The sequence below is a fragment of the Lepisosteus platostomus genome, chromosome 19 (genome assembly GCF_059453375.1).
Source record: "Lepisosteus platostomus isolate fLepPlt1 chromosome 19, fLepPlt1.hap1, whole genome shotgun sequence".
Taxonomy (NCBI): domain Eukaryota; kingdom Metazoa; phylum Chordata; class Actinopteri; order Semionotiformes; family Lepisosteidae; genus Lepisosteus; species Lepisosteus platostomus.
Window position 1 is genome coordinate 6097586 of NC_142629.1, and position 20563 is coordinate 6118148.

Here is a 20563-nt window from a genome sequence, read left to right on the forward strand (position 1 = left end):
ATAGACCAACGCAGGAGAAGAGTAAAATCTTTTAATGGGACTTTGAAAGCAGTGGGGTTCCTTCAAAGATCAGGAGAATCATGTAAAGGAAAGTGGATTTTCTGAAACCACTCCTCTTGACCTTGAATGAGAATGCCAAAATTCAGGTGACTTACAGGTACAGTACTTCTTGGAATAAATGAAAAACAAAAAGACTGCAAAGAGGAGAGAGACTGAGTGCATCGGGACAGTTTGGAATAAGGGTACAGGGACACATGCCCCTGTGATGGGATCCCCAGTTTACCAAAGTCAGAAGCAGGTTTTAAATTAAGGCAGGTGCAATATGGGGATAAAATCACAAGCACAGGCTGAGAAGCGGGAAAACTGGCCCTAAACCAAACTGACCTACTGGCTACACAGTTCTGGGTCATTCTGCTTTCTTTTGGAATAATTGAAGTCATTCACTGTGGAAGGCAAAGACCTGATAGCCGTGGAATTTCTACACAAATGAAGAAGGAGGCCAAATCGCCAGGGGTTCAAAGACAAACAGGTTGCCGGGGTTGCCGTTATCAAACAGTATAAAGTATAAAGAAGGATGAATCTTAGAACACAGCACGGCCACAGCCTCAGAAAAGCTGGAGCCTGTTTTCTAAAGAAGGCAACGGCAGAAGAGTGTTTTACTGGGCTAGAGCCTTCTGACACGAAGAGCCTTTCATGCTGGAAGGGGACGTGATGAGGCCTATTGAAGAAGACACTTGACTGTCAATGGGCTTCCACGCCATTGAAAGCTGAGCTCTCGGCTTCTTTCAGCTCCGCGGGCTCAGGAAGTCTTCTGTTTGGCTCCGGCAGCTGCCATCGTCCTCTCAATACCTCGAAACGCAAGCCAGGATCCTAATGAACCGACGCGGAAAGCCGGAAAAAAACACCTCAGAAGCTGTTTCCCAAAAAAAAAAACACTAATGAAGGGGTTTGCTGGAGAGCGTACCCCCAGTAAGAAATGTCGAGGGCTTCCCAGGCTCACTCTCGGCTGAGAGCTTCCTGTGCTTGGTCACAACGTGAACCTGACAGACAACGGCTCCAGATTTCTGGAGAAGCGGGAAGCCAGTGACTCTGCCCCCTGCTCCCTAGGCTCCGCCCCCCGCGTCCAATTGCATCCATAGCTGAATCGCTCCAGCCAGAACTCCTCATTCGGATCTGCTCGGCTAAAATACCCCTGCAGAACAGTGCCTCTTGAAGATGCTCTCTCAGTGTGAACTGTGTGGCAGTAAAAAAGTCCTAGGCCTCGTTGAGAGGGAGAATGCTATCGGGGTGAGCTAGTTCCTCTCTCCCTCTGTTCTTTTACAGTGGTATTAATTCCTTAATTTGGGCCCCCCCACTCAGTATGAGACACTGATACTGACAGCGGTCTACAGCCCCTCGCCATCCGTGAAAGCCATTTCAAGGCTCGCTTTGTAATCGCACGTCTGGGTGCACCTAGCAATCTGGAGAAAATTGTTACAATCTTCCTCTGTAATGCCGACTGCACTGCTGCTAGAGCAGGTCCCCTGAGCTCCCTGCGCGGCCCGAGATTAAAACGTTCAAACACAAAGTGCCACCAGACAGCTTCGTTTCGACTCTCTGTGCCACTATTGATTAAAATACTCATTTGTATTCGAAAACACCCTCAATTATTTATTCTTTCAGGATTCCAGCCTTGCCTCCGCGTTAAAGCTCTTTTTCCGGGCGCCCCCTTTTCTTCTTCAAACAGGAACCCGTGTTTCCACCTGTGAACCCCGAACACAAGGAGCGCGAGGAAGACGATGCTGCTTTAATGGAATTTTGCGTTCGGGGGGTAGCTGCTCCACCGCTGCCTGCTAACAAGCTACATTTCGCTCTGTGCGTTTTCTGCCTCTGTGTAATAACCCAATCCTGCTCCCTCCTCACCCCCAGCTCGGTTTAGTAGTCTGCACGTCCACCGTCTACTAACGTTTTTTTTTTTTAATTGGCTCAATCAAGCATCCTGTCTTATCTCCCATCGGCATTCTGCCTGCTCGCAGCTGAGGCACACAAACAGACCCCTCCGCGGGCGCTCTGACAGGCTCATTGATTAGACGGACCTGGGTCCTCATTTCCTCTGGCCCTTTCTTCAGGAGAAAGTCCCGTGGACAAAGTCACCCGGACAGGACCCCGTGTGGGAAAGCTCTCCCTTCGCTGTATCAACTTCTGGCACTGCACACAAGGCCGGGCGGTCACTGGGTTCTCCCGTTCTTTTTTTTTTTAACTTTATTGAGCTGCAGACTTTGAAGTAAAAGCCCTTACCGCTCTGCGTGGTGAAAACAGGAGTTTCAATGGCGGCCGATTCACCAGGCGTTTGGGGGTAACAGGTGTGTTTGCTCAGCTGCGGGCTTTGGGAATGAGCAGCAAGGAAACGTCTCCTTAACGAGCGCGTGAGGGCAGCGTGGCAGACTGGCGGCCTCCTCTGCCTGCCCCACCTGTACCCCTGCAGCTCTGTTTTGGGGGGGGGCGAGGAAGACCGCTCCCATAGCTCAGGGCACAGGCGCCAGGCCACCGGGGCCGCAGGATGAAGGACGCCCTTCTCCTGGTGAGGCCACACTGGCAGCAGCTTATCCGTCACTCTGTGTTGAAGTGCAGAAAGGCTGCCGTCTCTGCTTGGCGGACTGCCTCATCCAGTCCAGGTGAGCCGTTGGCTCGAGCTGGGCACAAGTCGGGATATACCCTGGACCGGACCCCAGGGGCCACGCAGACACAAACACGCACGCTCACGCCAGGGCCAGTTTTCCCAGAAACCAGCTGAGCTACCAGGAAGTCTTTGGGCCATGGAAGGGAAACTCCCCAGAGCCTTCTTCAGGCACTGTACATGCATATTCTCATCAAGGTACACATCAGAATAAAAGAGGAAAAAAGTTATTAAAATTCCTAACATAAGCAAGTCGATTCATTATTTACTGCTTGTATTAGCAAGAATCTATTAGAATACAGGTCTCACCAGACAACCCCAGTAATACTCCCTTTACTCTGTCTTATTGTGCATTCTCTAGGCGACTTCTTTCAGCATGGCTCCACTGTCCAAGGTTAAGCATCAGAGAAAAAAGCAGAAGGTGAATTATGAACCCAGTGCTTCATGCTGCCAAAAGCGTCTCGCTTTTACTTGGTACAAAACCTGTCACAGGTCGATGGGCTGTAGGTCTCTGTGACACAAAACAGAACGAAGCTTTTGCTCCGGGACTAAGACCCCGAGTCAATTATTCAATTTCCCACCTGCCAGGTGGATGTTGCTGTGCTTGCCCACCCAATTCATCTGTTTGTAGGGTGTGGTGTGTGTGCGTGAAAGGGGCTCATTCTGAATGTGGTTAAGCTCTGTGCAGGCTGAAGAAGAGACATGGACACCTGTTGCGTACGAGGTGTGCAGCAAGGGTACAGTATGTGGCATTTCAGAGCAACTGGACGTCAGAGAATACGTTCTCAAAACATCTACAGCATTATGTAGAATGTATGGTTATTTTTAAGGTCCCAGACTCAGAGACAGTTCTTACCCCCGCACTATCAAACTATTAAACTCCCAGCCTCTCTCACCTATGATCTGAACCTCACAGTGCCTTCTTTCTTACCAAAAACTCAAACTCAGATTGAAAATCGACCTCTACCTTACATGTCAAAAAGCTCACTCCCTATAATTTTCTATCCTTTATTTCATTCTGTTGATGCATGTTTTTGCACATCTGATGTTGTTTTGCACATTACCTGTTGTTGTTTTGCACACTGCCTGTTGTCGCTGTCTTTCTTTTATTATACAATTGCATTGTTGTTTTTTTGTCCCACTTATCGTCTGAGAGCTAGCTAAATAGCATTTCGTTATACCATATACCTGTATATGAGTATAATGACAATAAACTTGAACTTGAACTTGAAATATACTCTTAAGAGCTTCTCTGTCCTAAATATTACAAGGATGGGAACTTAGAAGAATGTTCTGAGGTACAGTATAAAATCCGCCGGGAATAAATAATGTCTAGGGCATGGCAGGAGAAGATGCATTTGTATCCTTCTCTGCAAAGTCATGTCTCCCACCCCTACATGTTCATGAATCCAAATTCTAATGGGACGAGTCAGCACCGAAAGAAATGAGGTGTCTTTAAACAAAGGGATCACCCCAAAAGCAAGAGCACGAGCTCAGGCACGGTTGAGGACTCGTCTCCCACAAGCCCGTTCTTTTGGGGTGCTTTAAAGTATTTAAAGTTACTGCTTGTCCGACCATGCAGATGCTGTGATTACATCCTCCAGAACACTTCTGTTCCAGTTTTCTTCCAGACGAACAAGGACAGATCCATCCTACCACGTATCTCCCCTGAGTCTACAGATCCAACTGTGTTCTCAAGAAAGATCTAGGGCTTTTTGTGTCGCGAAAACCTTTCGATTCCTCTACTCCTAACTTCCAGATGCCCTCTCAGCTGGCAGCAGGAAGTTGGGGCGAAACGGCACCTTGATAACAAGTAATAAATATTCTTCAAGTCTACCTGCTGACAGTGAAATTTGCCGCTCCACTGTGCAACACTGATGAAGGAGCAATGAGAATAAAGTAATCAGTTCCATACTAATGTGCGCATTACCAAAGAGAGGTGAAGGGTTGTGGTGTTTCCAAGGCTGCAGCTAGAAAAAAACCCGAAAAGGATCGCTGACGAGGTGACCAAGGAGAAGATGGAATTCTTAATGCCAATGGAAAGAAAAACAAGAAAAAACAAGCAAGCGGCTTAAACTCTTCAGCTGAGCTCTGTTAATTGAGGAATATTGAATGAGCATCGCAGAAGGAAAGGAAAAGAGAACAAGTGGCTCCACTTTAGATTACAGGATCTTATTAAGCGTGTTCCGAGTCTGATCAGAAATCTAGCTCATGTGTGGTGTTTTCCCTTACCGGGGCCCAAGGTCAACGGGCGACGGCAATGCCACACACTGAACATTCGTCCCGGATCTAAGGTCACCTCGACCCACCGGTATCAGCACGGTCCGAGAGTCGCTACTGACACAGCACCAGGAACACTCTGCTGTAATATACAGCCCGTGGAGTGCTCGTCTAGGAATGGGAGTCAAAGTGCGCTGAGGGAAATTGAAATCACTGGACCTTGTGAAGAGAGTGTAACTTCTATATCCAGTCAAAACTAACGTGAGCCAGCACAGTTAGAAACTCTGGCCTAGCAGATGAATCAGCTGAAAGTGGATTCTGGCTCCAATTCTGTCTTGACCTGCTCTCATGGTTGACGTTACCATGCAGCATTTTGCACAGTTAATCTGGCACAGGCATGGCATCACTGGATAGAAGCCATTTTCCAAACCGACCCACACAGATCAAAAGGCCACATTTACAGCTGTAGCTTAAAGACCTCTGTGTGACGCCCCTGCCCCACCAGTGTCGGCCCAGGACAACACACAAGCTCAGGATAACGTGCCAGTGAGTGCATCTCTCATCGCCAAGCTCCTGTTTAACCAACTGTGCACAGCAGCCTGAGACGGGACATGTGTTGCAGATCAGGACTCACGGGCTACCTACCCCTTTGCAAATGGCTACTGCCTCCTTGCTCATGGCCTTCGGGTAGGACACATGGTGCTCCATGATGGACTGGAACAGCTCGTCCTCGTCTTCTCCGTCAAAGGGGGGCTGAGGAACAAGAGACTGGGCTCAGATAGGGCAGGGCTGCTCCTACATCAGTAAGTTATGACTGCGCCACTGGTTGCATGGGTCTTCACAGACCACAAGAGCCAAAACACCCGATAAGCCCCTCCGTCGCCAGCTGTCTTCTGATCAACGCTTCCTCGATGGGCCACAAAGACCTTCCAGGCTGCAAAACCAACATAGGCTCTTTCCAAGCCTTCCCAGCCACATTTGCTGAGAAGCGTCAAGTTTCTCATTCAAAAGTGCTCCTCCGCCGACACAATGCAGCTAAAAAGAGGCTTGTGTCGAGGCAAGCTCTTAACTGTTCTCCTTTTTTCTTCTCTGAATTTGTTTAGGGATTTAAACATTTGTGAGATAAGGAGTTAATCACAAACAGCCTGGGGGACTGAATTCGGGCTTTTTCACAGATTTCATTTTTGAGGACTGTTTCTTTTATATTAAGAGAGGTTATAAAATAAGAACTGCAGGATTTTTGCGCTTTTTCCTTTGATACAAGAAATGCACAAGATGTTTGGTGGCGCTTTCTGGAGAATTAAGCGACACAATTAACATAAACTGACCTTGAGTTAGCCTTCTTACAGTAACAGGATTTGCGAAAGGCAGAACTTGCAATACTAGGCCTATTGCCTGGTAGTACGATCATTCCCAGGCCACTCTCACCTGCCCGGCCAGCATCTCGTATAGCAACACGCCAAAGGCCCACCAGTCCACGGACTTCCCATAAGGCTGATAAGCAATGATCTGAAAGACAAGACAGGAAGAAAAAAAGCCATCGTCTTCAGCAAGGTGCGTCAGCAAATGTTCCATGTGTAAACCATGCTTTTGAACAGAGGTCTCAAAGCAGTTTTCAGAGCAGAAGAGCCATACCGTTTGCCCTAAAAAGCTTAAACTAGTAATTTTGCAAACTCAAGTCTTTGCATTTCTACTGTCTCACAGTTAACCATACTGTACCTTTCTGTTATTCTATAATTTCACTTTAATCTTAACAATGGAGTTTTATAGTTATGGTTATTAAATCAATTCTAATTGATTAAATCCGTCAAGTGCCTAATGGCACACAAGAGTTTATATCGTCTTACTGCTCATTCCTAACTGACCAGGAACACACAGATTCTCCCAATTATACGTGTTGGTACTATACAGTATGTTTGAATGGGTCTCTACCAATACAATAAGCCCATCAGTCATAGCAAAGCTTATTCCTACATGAAATCACAGTGCAGTAACGGAGCAGCCTGCTCCTACTCTGCTGCAGTGTGCAGGTTTAGCACACTCTGAACGATCGTGTGTACACCCAAGCGAATCTGAGATGGCATAGCAAATGCTAATCCTACAGAAAACACAAAAGCACACCATGTGCCTTTTTGTAACTGGGAATCCCTCACTTCAGAGGTAAATGAGACCTCCAAGGAACCAGACACCAGGTTCCCGAACCAGGAAGCACCTTAAGCACGTGCAAACCATTTCCATCAGTTCGTGTGTACACATGCAGAACATTTATATACAGTAGTAGACCCACCTGAACTACTTCTTTACAAAGTCATTATGTACAATAATATCGTAGGCTGGTTTGCCAAGGATAACTCTATTAGATTTCTGAAGCTTGTCCTCATCCTAGGAGCTCGGAGTTTCAACTTTCTAGAGATTAATATTAAGGTAATGAGTGACAATACTTACTGTATGTCTCCAGCATTAAATATGTATTATTTCTTTATTTTCTCTGATATCTTATTTGAAAGGAAAAGCACACTATGTGTTTTTTTCCCCTCGTATTTGCTGTGTAGCTCCCTCTATGTTCCTCACTCAGGTGCTACTAGACCTCCGGCAAGACCATCTGCTGTTCTGTCAGAGAAACCCGCGACATCTTTTCAACTTCATCGCACTGCTCCTGCCGGCGCGACGGCCTCCCGTTCCCCCCACGTCACGCAGCTCCGGGAAATGTGGTTCCCGCCCACAGCCAGAATGCGGCCCCCTCTTGCTACAACACAGCCCCCTATAAATGCGCCAGGCTGCCAGTCACAACACCATCTTGGCACCAGTCTGTACCTCTGTACTGTACTGCCCTCGTGCAGAATTCCAAGAGTCATGCAAAGTTTTTTAATTAAAAACAAGATGGCCGCTTCCTGATTCTTGACAGTCAGACTTTGCTTCTACTCTACTGAAGAGGCTAGAGAGTTCTCCTGGCACCTATTCACCGTCTTCTAAGCTGTTTAAAGTATACTGAAATCTCTTAAGAATGAATTTAATGAGAGACTCCTCTGAATAGCACGGCAGATATTTTAATTCTGTCTTTTGTGTGCAGCTGTTTGTGACAAGGAAGCTCTGGCGCTGGAATACTCCTCACAAATTCTTTCTTGACAGTTCTGATATGCCGATTAATAAGAAAAGCAGTTGCCAGGCGATACTCTAGGGATGGTTTTACAGCCCTTTCACGTCTGATGGCCTGGGTTCGAATCTGGCTGAGATGGAAAAATGACAGGAATGGCATGGAAAATCCATCCATTAATAACCATTTAATAAAAAAAAAACTAGACACTTCTGCCGACAAGAGAGGAAGGGTTAAGGTTTGTAAATTATACAAAACCTCACCGCGGTAGATCATACTTGACTGGAACACAGCACAATTTACTTTCATTTTATTTAATTTTTGAACGAAGCGGGGTTAAAATCTCCTTTGTTTTGGGAGACGGGGTGGCTGCCTCTCTGTTCTTGTAGAAAAGCCAAGCATACTGAGGGTTACTCAGCAAACCCACGCTTGAAAACAAAGAGCACTGTGAAAATTGGGGAAAAAAAGTCATGGTAAAAGTGTAGTGAAACCCATCACTACACAGCACAAAACAGCACTGGACGCCCGCTTGTGAGAGGGCAGTATGTGGACAGGCCAGGGAAAATTGTGCTGCAGTTACTGGCTCTCACAGAGCTCGCTGAACCTGTCGCTGTGTCTCCTCAGCATATTTCTTCAGCGAGAACATTAATAATACAGCACTTTAATTCTTAAAATAAACGTTTTCATCCTGAATGGGGTGTGTGGGGGGGGTCTATTGGGTACTAATGCCCTCAGGAGTGCACGGCTTTGTTAAAACGCTTAGGAGCTGCGAAGGAGTGGCCCTAGTACTGAGGTAACACTTCTCCCAATCTCCCTCACACGCGCGCGTCGCTCACCTCGGGCGCAATGTAGTCGGGCGTGCCGCAGAACGTCTTTGTGGTGGCCCCGTCCCACATGTTCTCCTTGCACATGCCGAAATCGGCGATCTTGATGTGCCCTTCCGCGTCGAGCATGACATTATCCAGCTTGAGGTCCCTGTGGCAGGAGACGCCATTTGTGAGAGAGGTTATCGGCGCCGGGCTTCTCATGGCTTTGAACTTATCAGCACACATAAAGGAGATGACAGGCGTACCACGTGGCAAATTTTTCTAAAATCGGAGGCCAGGGTGATTGGAGCGGGCTCGGTTTCTCTGTTGCGACAGAACGCGGTTGGCTCGCACATGTGAGACAAAATGGCCCTGAACTACTCTGCCTTATGAGTGCAGTGTCAGTGTTCCCTGTTTTAGTGTGGCTTGAACACTGGGGATTCTGGGATTGTAGTGGTTTGCCTGCATTAGTGCATCACTTTTGCCTCTGTATGATAAGATAAGATCAGGTTCGATCCCTTTATTGGCCATATACAATTTCTTGCATTAGGAATTCGTCTTTTCACATACCCCAGCTTGCTCTCCATGAGACACAGACAGGGAGAGAAGCTTGGGGTCAGAGTGCAGGTCAGCCATTTCTACGGCACCCCTGGAGCAGCTGGGGTTAAGGGCCTTGCTCAGGGGCCCAACGGAGTAGGGTTCCTCTGCCGGCCGCGGGATTCGAACCGGCAACCTTCCAGCCACAGGCGCAGGTCCTTAGCCACAGAGCCACCACTCTGCCCCTATGAAAGCCAGCTTTGCAGCCCCCTTCCCCCGGAGAAAGACAGACTGCCATTCTATCCCTGTTAGTGCTTTAAAACCAGCACCTCGGCAGGAATAACGAGACAGGGGCTCAAGTCAAAACCCTACAGCGCTCTCTTTTCCTCGCCCAGCATTGCAGCAAAACGAGTCGTCATGCACAGCCATTCTACAGAGTCCGGAGACTCTAATGGAATTTTAATGCACTTTGGCTGCAACTGCAGCCCTTTGCAGACAGAGGCTGAGATACGTGGGGCCCGACTGGTATTAATGATTCAGCAGCAGCGCGGGGCGGCGGGTAGGGCCGCAGACGTGTGACTGCAAGGCTGCGGGTTCAAATCCCAGGTGCGCACACTCGAGCGAGGCCCTTCACTCGGATTGATCCAGTAAAACGCCAAGCTGTGTGGAAACGGACACAGAGGCCGGCCAAAATGAAGCGCTGGGATTTCCACATGGGGGGGGGAAAAAACACAAAAACTGCAGCTGGACAAGTCTGCAGCAGCAGCACCAGCAGCAACAGTCCATTCGTATCAGCAAGTGATGGGGTGGGGGAGGGGGAGAGAGGAAAAAGAAACGGGGAGGAAGAAGGAGACATATTCAGACGAGATTGAGACAAGGGGCAGGGCGGGAGGGAACAATGTGACCCAAAACTGTTGAGTCCTGACTCATCAGGAGGAGAAAAAAGGAGAGGCAGGAGGAAAGGGAAGGAGCTACTGTCAGAGCACAGCTCAGGCTGAAGGCAGTTCGGGGGGGGGGGCTGGGGAGACGATCGGCGCAAAACAGCTGCCATGGCGCGGCTGTTTCACTGTCACCCGCAGCCTGCTGTCTGCCAGCAGCCATCCAGGAGAGGCCCTCTGCGGTGCCACAGGTCACTCTGCGCCCGTCCGTCCGTCACGGGCAGCTACTGTACCTGACACATCCCGGAATTCAGGGACAGAGGGAGGGCCCGCCTGGGAATGATGGGATTGACCCCCATTTCCAGTGCGGCACATCACTGCCCCTATATTCACTCTCAAGGACACAGTGCACAAGAACAGTCCCAACTCTGGAACTCCCTGATGGACATTATCGTAACGCTTCTTCCACTACACGTGGCTTAATGCAAAAAGACGCATCAGCTACTGATGATCTGAGGCAGAGAGTTTACAACCGGAGATCCTGGCCATTGAGGGCTGGAGTGTCTGTGTGCTTTCAGTCCAGCTAGGCTCTTGAACCGGACTCAGTTCTTGATTGGTTTCATTGGACCAGTCCAACAGCTTCTCCCAGCAGCTTCACACGGTGTCGCATTAAAGGAGACCTAAACCACCTGCAGACCCACCGGCTATCCAGGACCAGAACTGGGGATGCCTGGCTTACACCATCACCCTGGACTCATGTCTTTGCATCAGGAAAGACTTCAGGATTCAGAAAGCTTTAGACACATGCTACTGCATTGAATCGGGCAATGCATTCCGAAGACGGCTCTCAATGTGAACAAACACATTGATGCCTGAGCTGTTCTGCACAGGAGGGTAGCTCACAGCCCAGCTGTTTGTACAGAGGACCCTGGAAGGAGGGAGGGGGGCTGATGGAGGTCTCAGAGCATCACTGCTGGCTAGAAACCACACTGACCCTCGGCAGCCACCTGAGCTGGTGCTAAGCTAGGGTCCAGGCGATCTCCACTGCAGTGACTGAGAGTCGGTGCTGCAATCAGGTGGGTCAGCGCCCGGGTCAGAACCAGCAGGATCGGTACCACACAGACTCTCCACCCCCCACCCCCCCCCACCCCACACAACTGCTCAGCAGGTCACGCGAGCCGGACTCACCGATAAATGATCCCCTTGGAGTGCAGGAAGAAAAGCCCTATGGCGATCTCTGCCGCATAGAACCTGCAAACACAAAAGCAGCAATGTCTCCACAAGGCACACATCGTTTTTCGCAAGGATCACACCTCTCACAATCAAGTAACAGCAGGGCAGCAGGGTGGGGCGAGAGCTGTGAACTCCTCACTGGAAAGTGGTGGGTTTTAAGGTGAGACACCGCTGTTGTACATTTGAACAGCGTATTTCATCCTGCTCTAGAAAAACACCCAGGGTCTAGAGAAAGGAGCAAACGGAAGTTGCCTTTGAAAGAACCATCAGCCAAATATATAAACGTAAGAGACAGACGCACTTCCACAAAAACATGCAGACTCAGATCTCCAACTCCTAACATCCTTTTATACAATATATAGTATTTTTTCAGCCCTTTTTTTCCCCTCTTTATCACCTCTGGCAAATACACAGTCATGAATATTAAAAAACACTGTTTGCACCCTAGAAAAAAAAAAAGGCTCAGTTCATTCGTGCCAGGAAAGTAATTTAATTATTTGTTTTCTGTGTGAAGAAAGAAAGCAAAGAAGAAACTAGCTCCTAAAGAGTAATGCTGTCGGTGAACTTCTACAGGTCTAATAGCCCTGGTACTGTAACTGGGAGAAGCCAGGCATGGGAAGGCTCACTTTTCTCCCTGTGCGTGACTGGCACCCCCAGCTCGTCTAGCGGGACCCAGGCTCTGGCTGATGACTCCGAGTGCCGCACGCATTAACCCCAGTAATCCGGGACGTCCCAGATCGAGGTGCAGGGCAATCCGCCGCTTTCCCCTCCTGCCCCCCTCCCTCCAGACAACACCACCCCTCGCTGCGGCTAAGGGCAATTCCTCAACCGCACAAGCTCCGCTGCTCCACGTCATCCGGGAGGAGAGCAATTGGAAAACCTGGGCTTTTGCTCAAATCAAAGCGAAATCTGACCATCTCCAGTAGATACACAGACGTCTACCCTATCTGTATTAGAGGAACTACCATGCCGTTCTGTCAGGGTGAATTTAGCTGCCACTCAAGGACTCCGTACTTGAGATCCAGTCCTTTTCTTGAAATCGTGACCTGCTTTCCACCTGGGTGGAAGGGTTAGCATCTCCCTACAGGGCAATTTAACTGCCCCGCAAGCTCTGAAGCAGTGAATTAGTAGGGCGATTCTTTCGGGCACCTGCCCTCTCAGTGGCAGAGGGCACGAGATGCCACTGTCTTCAGGCAGGGCTCGTGCTTGGGCACAAAAGACTTTCCACATTTGTTACTGGAGTATCCTTGGGGGGGGGGGAACTGTCCAGAGGTGGAAAGGAAAAGAGCAACACGTCTGAAGATGGCACCAACAGGCCAACAGGACAATAGCAACACCTCCCTCCTGGCCAGGAGGACAGACGTCTCCGTGCTCTTCGGTTTTAGAATGCAAAGTACACAAAAAGAAAGAGAAAAAAACTGTCAGAGAACAGAATTCCTCATTTCCCTACACTCCTCTGGCAAAACCCAGAACCTCCCAAAGTCCCAGAACACCCCCCCCCCCGGCCCCACTCAATCGCGGCCTGAGCCAGCCCCCAGGGAAGGGCACAGGGCTGCACCCCGGCGTCCTTGAGGAGCTCGGCGCAGGATTCTCCTCAGCTCCACAGCCCTGGCGTGAGGCTTTCTTGATTTAACAGGCGTGAAAAACAGCAGGACGCTTCAATATGTCAATTGTTAATTGCCCAATTAGCAATGGTTAAACGGGAAAAAAAACAAACGCGGCCATCTCCCCCCGCCCCTGCTCTGGAACACTAAAGCACGGCCTGTGACAAGGGGAGGCATTTGTAGAGCACACCAAAAAAAGGGGCAGAGCAGGGTGAAGGGATCCGGTTTGGATCCGAAGGGCAGCACTGGTCTTCTGTGGGGGATAAGATCCCACTGGAAAACACCCTTCCCACACAGGGATCCGCACAAGCCCTGAGCGCGCCCCCTGACCCAGGCTCACAGCGCACAATGACCCTCTGGAGTACTTCGGCACTCAATTCAATTCAATACATTTTTATATAGCGCCTTTCACAACAAGGTTGCCCCAAGGCGCTTAACAATGCAAGTGACCCTACATGTTGTGAACACAGAACAGAAAGGCCCAGAAGACTACGGAGGAGAGGAACCAAAAACTCCTCAGTAAGGAGAAAAACAAACCCCCTAGGGGTCCAAGGTCAACTGGCTGCCCAATCCCTTTGGGCATGCTAACATTACACAATTTAAAAAAAAAGGAATTTAATGAATGAGAGTCTTAATCCATCCACCCATCATGTCTTCTGTGTGTCAGTACTCCATGCAGATCTCTGCAGACCAGCAAAATCCTCCTAAACGATAGCTATATCCAGGATGCCCCTCTTGGATCCATGGCAGTGATGCAGCATCCAACTCGGATGGTACCCCGCCCGGGCGCCATCCGGACATGTGCGGAGGAGAAACAGGCAGAACACTGAGAAAAGCTGTAACGCGCTGTGCCAACGCTATGCCCTGTAATATCCCGAGGTGGGGTTCCCTGAGGTGTTAGGAAGACCGAGCACAGTCACAGACATTAGTCCAGTTTACCAAACTAACATTTTTTGGTGTTTTCTTATAATACACACACGAATGCCAGCAACAGACAGGTGCATACATGTCTATACAGTATGTATATATAGACATATATATGAATATATCTCTCTTTACATATGTATTATGGTTTCTGCGCAGACACCTATCCAGTACAGGCGTAGCAGTATATGTGCAGCACACAGGCGTGTGAGACCTGAAACACAAGCTACCATGCCAGCTCGGGTCCAGCAAGCAGGCCTCTCGGGATCTCAGCCCCCTGCTGTGCCACATCTGGCACTCCACCTGTCCCTGCACTCAGGCGCCCAGCTCCTGGCAGCATACTCACACAGCGTGGGGCTCCTTGAACTTGCCGACCTGCTGGATCTGGTACATGAGGTCCCCCCCGTTGATGTACTCCATGACGAAGTACAGGCGGTCCTGCAAGGGAGGGCACACGGGTTGGCGAGCGTGTCTGCGTGTGCGCGCAGGCGCGCGGGCCCACCACGGGGCAGACCCTGGCGCTACAGCCAGCCATTAACCCCCACCTGGAGGTGAGACAGGTTCCGACAAATCTGACAGCAAGGAATATTGACGCTTCGAGACTTCCACAGCAGCACTGGTGGCAGCAGGGATAGAGGGCAGCACACCCTGGCCAATAATCATCATCATCATCCTCCTCATCATCGTTCTTACTCTCGTATTGCACTCCACTCCAAGCGCTTGACAGGTAAAGAGCTCCCCCGCCACCAGTGTGCAGCCCCACCTGGATGATGCACCAGTCCGCTCCCCACACACCAGCTCTCAGTGGGCAGGAGAACAGAGTGATGGAGCCAGTTCAGAGATGGGGATTATTAGGAGGCCATGATTGGTAAAGACCAAGGGGAAATTTGGGTAACCAGGGTAACACCCCTACCTGGGATCTTTAATGACAACAGAGAGTCAGGACCTCGGTTTTACGTGTCACCCAAAGAGAGGAGCCTTTGTGAAAGTAGTGTCCACTGTACTGGGGCATTAGGACCCACACAGACCGCAGGGTGAGCGCCCCCTGCTGGCCCCTTTAACACCTCCTCCAGCAGCAACCTTAGTTTTTCCCCAGGAGGTCTCTCATCCAGGTACTGACCGGACTCACACCTGCAGGCCAGGTGGAGCAGGGGAGGGACTGGCTCAGTTATGCCCCCCGGCTCCCTGCTCTCTCGAGGCAGAGATCAGGAGAGACGGACAGGCTCGTTACTGAAGCTCGAGCCACCGGAGGGTTTTATTTGTTCAAGGTCATTTTTTCCTGGTGATTAAGCCGGGTAATTCGGAGGTCTTTAGAAGCAATTCCTAATGTAAATTAGCCAGTGTGCTCACACATTAATGAACTGTGTACATAGTGTTAGCTGGCTAATGCAGTACAATTAATGACTCCCCACACACACCTCCAAAACACTCTCCCTCCTCCAGCGACTTGTCACAAGCCAAGAAGAAAAGCCCAGCAGATACAAAGGGGCTTCCGCACAAAACTATACGTGTATTTAAAAATAACATATATTTGCTTTAAATGAAGCAGCTGCCTTATCAAAGTGATAACAATAAATCCTCTTTTTAATCTGAATTCCTCTGCTTCTGGGAACATTGGTTGAGGGAATTAAGGCAGTAAGTGGGATTATTGCCCTGAAGGGCTGCAATGCCTGGGGAAAACTGTCTACACAGAACAGAGCTGAAGAAGAAACATCCCATTAACGTAAAACACACAGAGCCCGATTCATGCAGCTCCTTCAGTGAAGTGCAGCTCACTTCAGGCGGTCTGCTGGGAGCCCATCAGCCACCTCACTAAAGCACTTGTAGAAGCTCAATTCATCAATTAGGAGCATCCTTGATTGATTTTACAGAACACGACTATGATGATGAAGATAAGATCAGATCACTTTACTGGCCATATACAAGTTCTAGTATTAGGAATTTGTCTTTTGAGAAGCTTGGGGTCAGAGCGCAGGGTCGGCCATTTCTATGGCGCCCCTGGAGCAGTTGGGTTTAAGGGCCTTGCTCAGGGGCCCACCAGAGTAGGATTCCTCCGCCGGCCGCGGGATTCGAACCAGCAACCTTCCAGCCACAGGCGCAGATCCTGAGCCACAGTGCCATTGCTCCACCCCAGATGATGGGGGAAACTGAATAACCTCCAGCTCTCACCTTCTCGTTCACTGCTCCTTGTGAGCCTCAGTTTCCACTGCCCACTGACTGTGAGCGACAGAAGATCGCGCCTCACTATCGGCGCGATCTGTAGTGGGAACGTGTCCCCCGAACATTTTTAAATACATCTACTCTTAAGTGCACTCATACCCTGTTCAAACCGGATGAATTTTAAAACATGCTGCCCTGCTTCTTTCCTGTTCTTACAGCATTAGGAATTTATATAGCCACTGGCATGTACATGTACGCAGTTTGTAGGCTCGTGTGGCATAAAAAAAAAAAGATACTGACTGTAACTCAATGCTCAGTTCAGTAGGTCTGCACATTGTTTCCTTAACCTGAAAAGCTTAACCCTGTGTGTCCACGCTTCACAGCAGCAAAAACGTCCTCGAAATCCTGTCTGTGGTGCTGTTTTCATAAGCCTTTTGCCCTTGCATTCTTACAGTTATTGTAAAGATCCGCCCCTCCAGAAGACAGGAAGGGAAAAGACGCTGCTAGTTGTGGGAAACTCACCACAGCTCATCGGAAAACTAGAACACACCGCGCCGACTTTGGACTGGAGCTCACCAGCTTTGTAAACCAGCTGGCCTGCGACACATTTGTAAGGAATGTCCCAGAAAGAGTAGGAGGATAAATTGTTACGAATTTGCATTGACACCCCCAACAGTGTTGAGATTAACACTTTCAGTCAGGGGTTGCACATTACGATTTCTAAATTCTTTATCACTTTGAATCAATTAACAGAGCATTAACAGCACAGGAAAATCACCTACATGCCTTGACCAGCAAATACAGCTGCTAGACTCTTCCACTTTTTACTAGCCTAGACAGCATTTTGTTTTACAAGCGTTTGCATGGTGCACGCACGCTGAAAACATTGATTCAGACTGATCTGGAGGGGGGGATGCACTATTCCTCGAGGGGGTGTGCGAGGCCACAGGCCGCATGCTCACCATGGTCTGGAAGCAGGAGTGCAGCTGGGTGAGAAACAGTGGCTTCCCGGACAGAGCCAGCACCCTCTTCTCCACCATGGTGCACTCCACATCATCGTCCTGGATCACCACGTCCTTCTTCAGGATCTTGATGGCGTACAGCTCGTCGGTGCCCTTCCTCTCCGCCAGCATCACCTGCGCAGGAGGCGGAGAGTGGTGAGAGGTGGGTTGGGCTGACAGTGGGAAGAGAGAGCGTGCGTTTCAATGATGCTGAATGGGGCTCCAACTAGTCTGTACAATGAGCACAAAGACCATGAAGGCTGTGTAGGTCCCCTTAAGCCCTCAGCAGCACAAGAGCTCAAGCAGAGGGCTAAACTCACTCAGTTAAGGCTAAACAAGACCCTCTTGGTCGGATCCAAAGCTGGTGATGTAAATATACCTACAATACCTGCCAGACTGATGAGTGAGTGCTGGGGAACTGGCTGCCTTTTGTAAAAGGAGGAGAGTGATCTATTCCCACAGGACAAAAGACAGTCTGAGAGAAGGAGGGATGGGGGTAGGAGGAGACCGAATAAAAGGGAAAAAAATGCTTTTTCTCAGCCACGAAGGCAGGCCGCCATCTCTTTATTTCAGGATCTTTCCAGTCCCCCCCCGCCGCATAGCCTTTGAGAAGCGCAATGTTCCTGGAGAGGCGCTCGGCACACCAAAGTCAAAATGACAGGGCGGATAGGGCGCCTGAGGCAGAGCGCGGGGGACCTGGTTCAGACACTGCCTGGGGCAGGGCTGGGGACAGGCAGGGGCGGAGAGGTTGAACAATGCAAGCAGACAGATTATCTGTGCGGATCGGAAACCTACTCGCTGGAACAGAAGAGACACAAAGGCCAAAGAGGCAAAAAGGCAATTGTGTGCCCCAGGGCGCTGTTGGCAAGCATGAGTCACGGGTGACCCCAAACCTCTCACACTGGCTGTTTCCGGACCGATGAAGTTCAGGCAGGGTCTGAGAGGGGGCGTGTAGCAGACGAGAACAGAAGCAGGTTCTTGAGAGAAATGAGTATTTAATCCCTTAACCAGACTGCCCGACGAAATGCTCTTTCCTAACCCAGCAGACACAGTGACAGGGAAATGCCGGGCTCTCACCCAGACCCCTGCCGGACCGCTAGGCTGGCCATTCCCAACTCTTTCAGGGCCAGAAAGGCAATCTGGAAGGGAGTGGGCAACTATCCCAAGAGTTTTTTCTACCTTTTCTTCGAAAGGTTACCGAATGGACAACCAGTCCAACAAGCAGAATAGACCAATTGACCTCTCTGAGCCTGTGGTTTTCTCACATCTTACAAGGAGGTGAAAGTTCTCCACGACACACACCGGCTCCCTCTCTCTGCCCCAGCCAGCACGGAGAGACACGCAGTGGGGCCATCGCAGGGGCCAAATTTCAGGCTGAAAACTGACATGGTTTACAAGTCCAGCCTGAACGTGTAGGTATGATGTATATAGTGCGCAGGGTGGCGCTTTGCTACAAAGCCCATTCAAACCCTTTTCCAACCAAAGCTCCACCGCAGGAGAAAAATGAGACGCACGGCGCACTATCTTTCTGAGGAGAAATGAAAAGGTGTGGCTCTCCGAAAGCTCCTCTGGCACTTTTTAGTAAGAGCTGGAGTGAAGCCCCCAGACATGGTGCCAGTAAAACCAGAGCTGGAGCAACTGGGCAGGTTTTTTCCTTCTTACCCCATGCTCATCTGTGGTACGGGGCTAGAAACTGGTCTGCGGTGAATTTCTGCACTTCGAAAAGCTCTTGTGATCCTCTGAAGATCTGCAGTTTAGCGTCATGCCAAGCAAAACCAAACTACAGAAATCATTCGAGTAGCGCACTGTATGACTACATCATCTACCCATTAAATTAACCCGGCTAGACAAGAGATCTGACTTAAAATACACCTCAGAACCACATTCCACACGAGCAAGGGAGCGAAGGAGCAGTGGTGCTGTAAGACTATTAAACCGCGTGAAGGATTTCAATTATTCAATTACAAGTCAATTATTGATAGACCTCTTGTCGTGTCAGGGATGAACAGCAGACAAAAGACAAGCTTGCAAGTGCAACCGAGCACCCGTTCAAAATAAAAACAGAACCAAAAGGCAATTTTTCGCCCTGCCACTTGCCAAACAGATTTCGGTGTCACGCGGTGTCGCAGCGCGCTCAGGCTAAGTGTGAGTGATGGCGGTCGGGGGTGGGGGCGGATGGGCACGACGCTCACTCAATCAAACGCCCAGCCTGAAGGGTCCCTTAGACAAGGTGAGAGATGGGCAGATAGCAGGCGAGCCAATCAAGAACGCATTCTGCCCTCATCAAACCCGAGAAACACAGATGTCACCTCACGTCAGTCAACCCCCTCCCCCACTGTCTCAGCCCAGAAAACCAGAAAGAAGCAATTTCACGGTGTGCGATACTAAACACAGAGTGTCATGGCCAGGGTCTCTTTCAGTATGGGGAGACGACTGATACCTGCCACCTTCTGATGGAGGAGCAGAGTGGTTCAAATTTGGCCTGTTTGGCAAGAAAGAAAATACCAGCTTAAAAGCTCTCCCATTTCAAGCCTGCTCCTCCGTCACTGTGGCCCTGATAGAACAGGGAACGGTGTCCAACACGCACACAGGAACCTCAAAGGCTCCAGATACTTTTCACAAGAGCTGTGCTTTTGTAAACAGATGTGTCAGTTTTGTACAGCATTGGGAAAGGTGAAGAGAAAAAAAACCGAGGTATTGCTCACAGACTTCGACGTGAACCCAACTGTGAAGCTCGGGAGTCTGCATTCCACCTCAGGAAAACCTTGGAAATTAATTACAGGTTTGATTGTGGTTTGAAAATTAACAGTAAAAAACATCCAACAAATGTGTTGTTTTTAGTATTCGGTTATCTGTGTACGTCTGCAATTGTTTTAACAACATGTGCGCTGCTCTTTTTTTTTTTTACTAATTTACACAGATGACATTGATTTTCATTCCTTGCATGAAACCTTGCTATTACTGTCAAATAAATTGTCTTTTTTGAAGCCTTGCCCAAACAGAAGGGAAGGTTGGGGATCGTTTTTTTTTTTTTCATATGCACAGTACAAGAGGAAAAAAAGGAAATCTCAGCTTTTTTGTTGAGAAGTCAACTGCATGTCACAGAGAACCTGAAGTCAAAATCCTTCACTTCATCTCGAGGCGTGGCAAAATTCACTCTTTTTGGAATACTTTTCATTTATAAGTGTCAAAATGAATTAAAACAACAACAAAAAATGACATCAGCACTGCCACCAGCAGTGATAAAAAGTAGGATCTGAGTTGGTCGAGGAGTTTATCACATAAACAGTAGATATATTTGAACAAGTACTTATTAACATATGAATAACATTCTATACCATGAAAAAAACATTAGTGACATATTCTGTTTTATTAGCTGTGCATTTAAACTAACAGGAAATGTGTAAAGTCTCCATCTATGAGATCTATATAAACAGCTATTCCTATCTT

General features: G+C 49.1%; 1 protein-coding gene across 2 annotated transcripts in view; it reads right to left on the minus strand.

The window, feature by feature from the left end:
• The window catches only part of LOC148644998 (protein kinase C beta type), a 149826-nt gene that overhangs the window by 22433 nt on the left and 106830 nt on the right, over positions 1-20563 (minus strand). For both annotated transcript variants that reach the window (XM_088613099.1, XM_088613098.1), the window contains exons 10-15: positions 17075-17248; positions 14299-14390; positions 11380-11442; positions 8807-8945; positions 6305-6385; positions 5522-5629 (exon numbers count right to left, since the gene is read on the minus strand). In XM_088613099.1, the coding sequence (XP_088469225.1) occupies positions 5522-5629; positions 6305-6385; positions 8807-8945; positions 11380-11442; positions 14299-14390; positions 17075-17248 (657 nt within the window). The remainder of the gene's footprint in view (positions 1-5521; positions 5630-6304; positions 6386-8806; positions 8946-11379; positions 11443-14298; positions 14391-17074; positions 17249-20563) is intronic.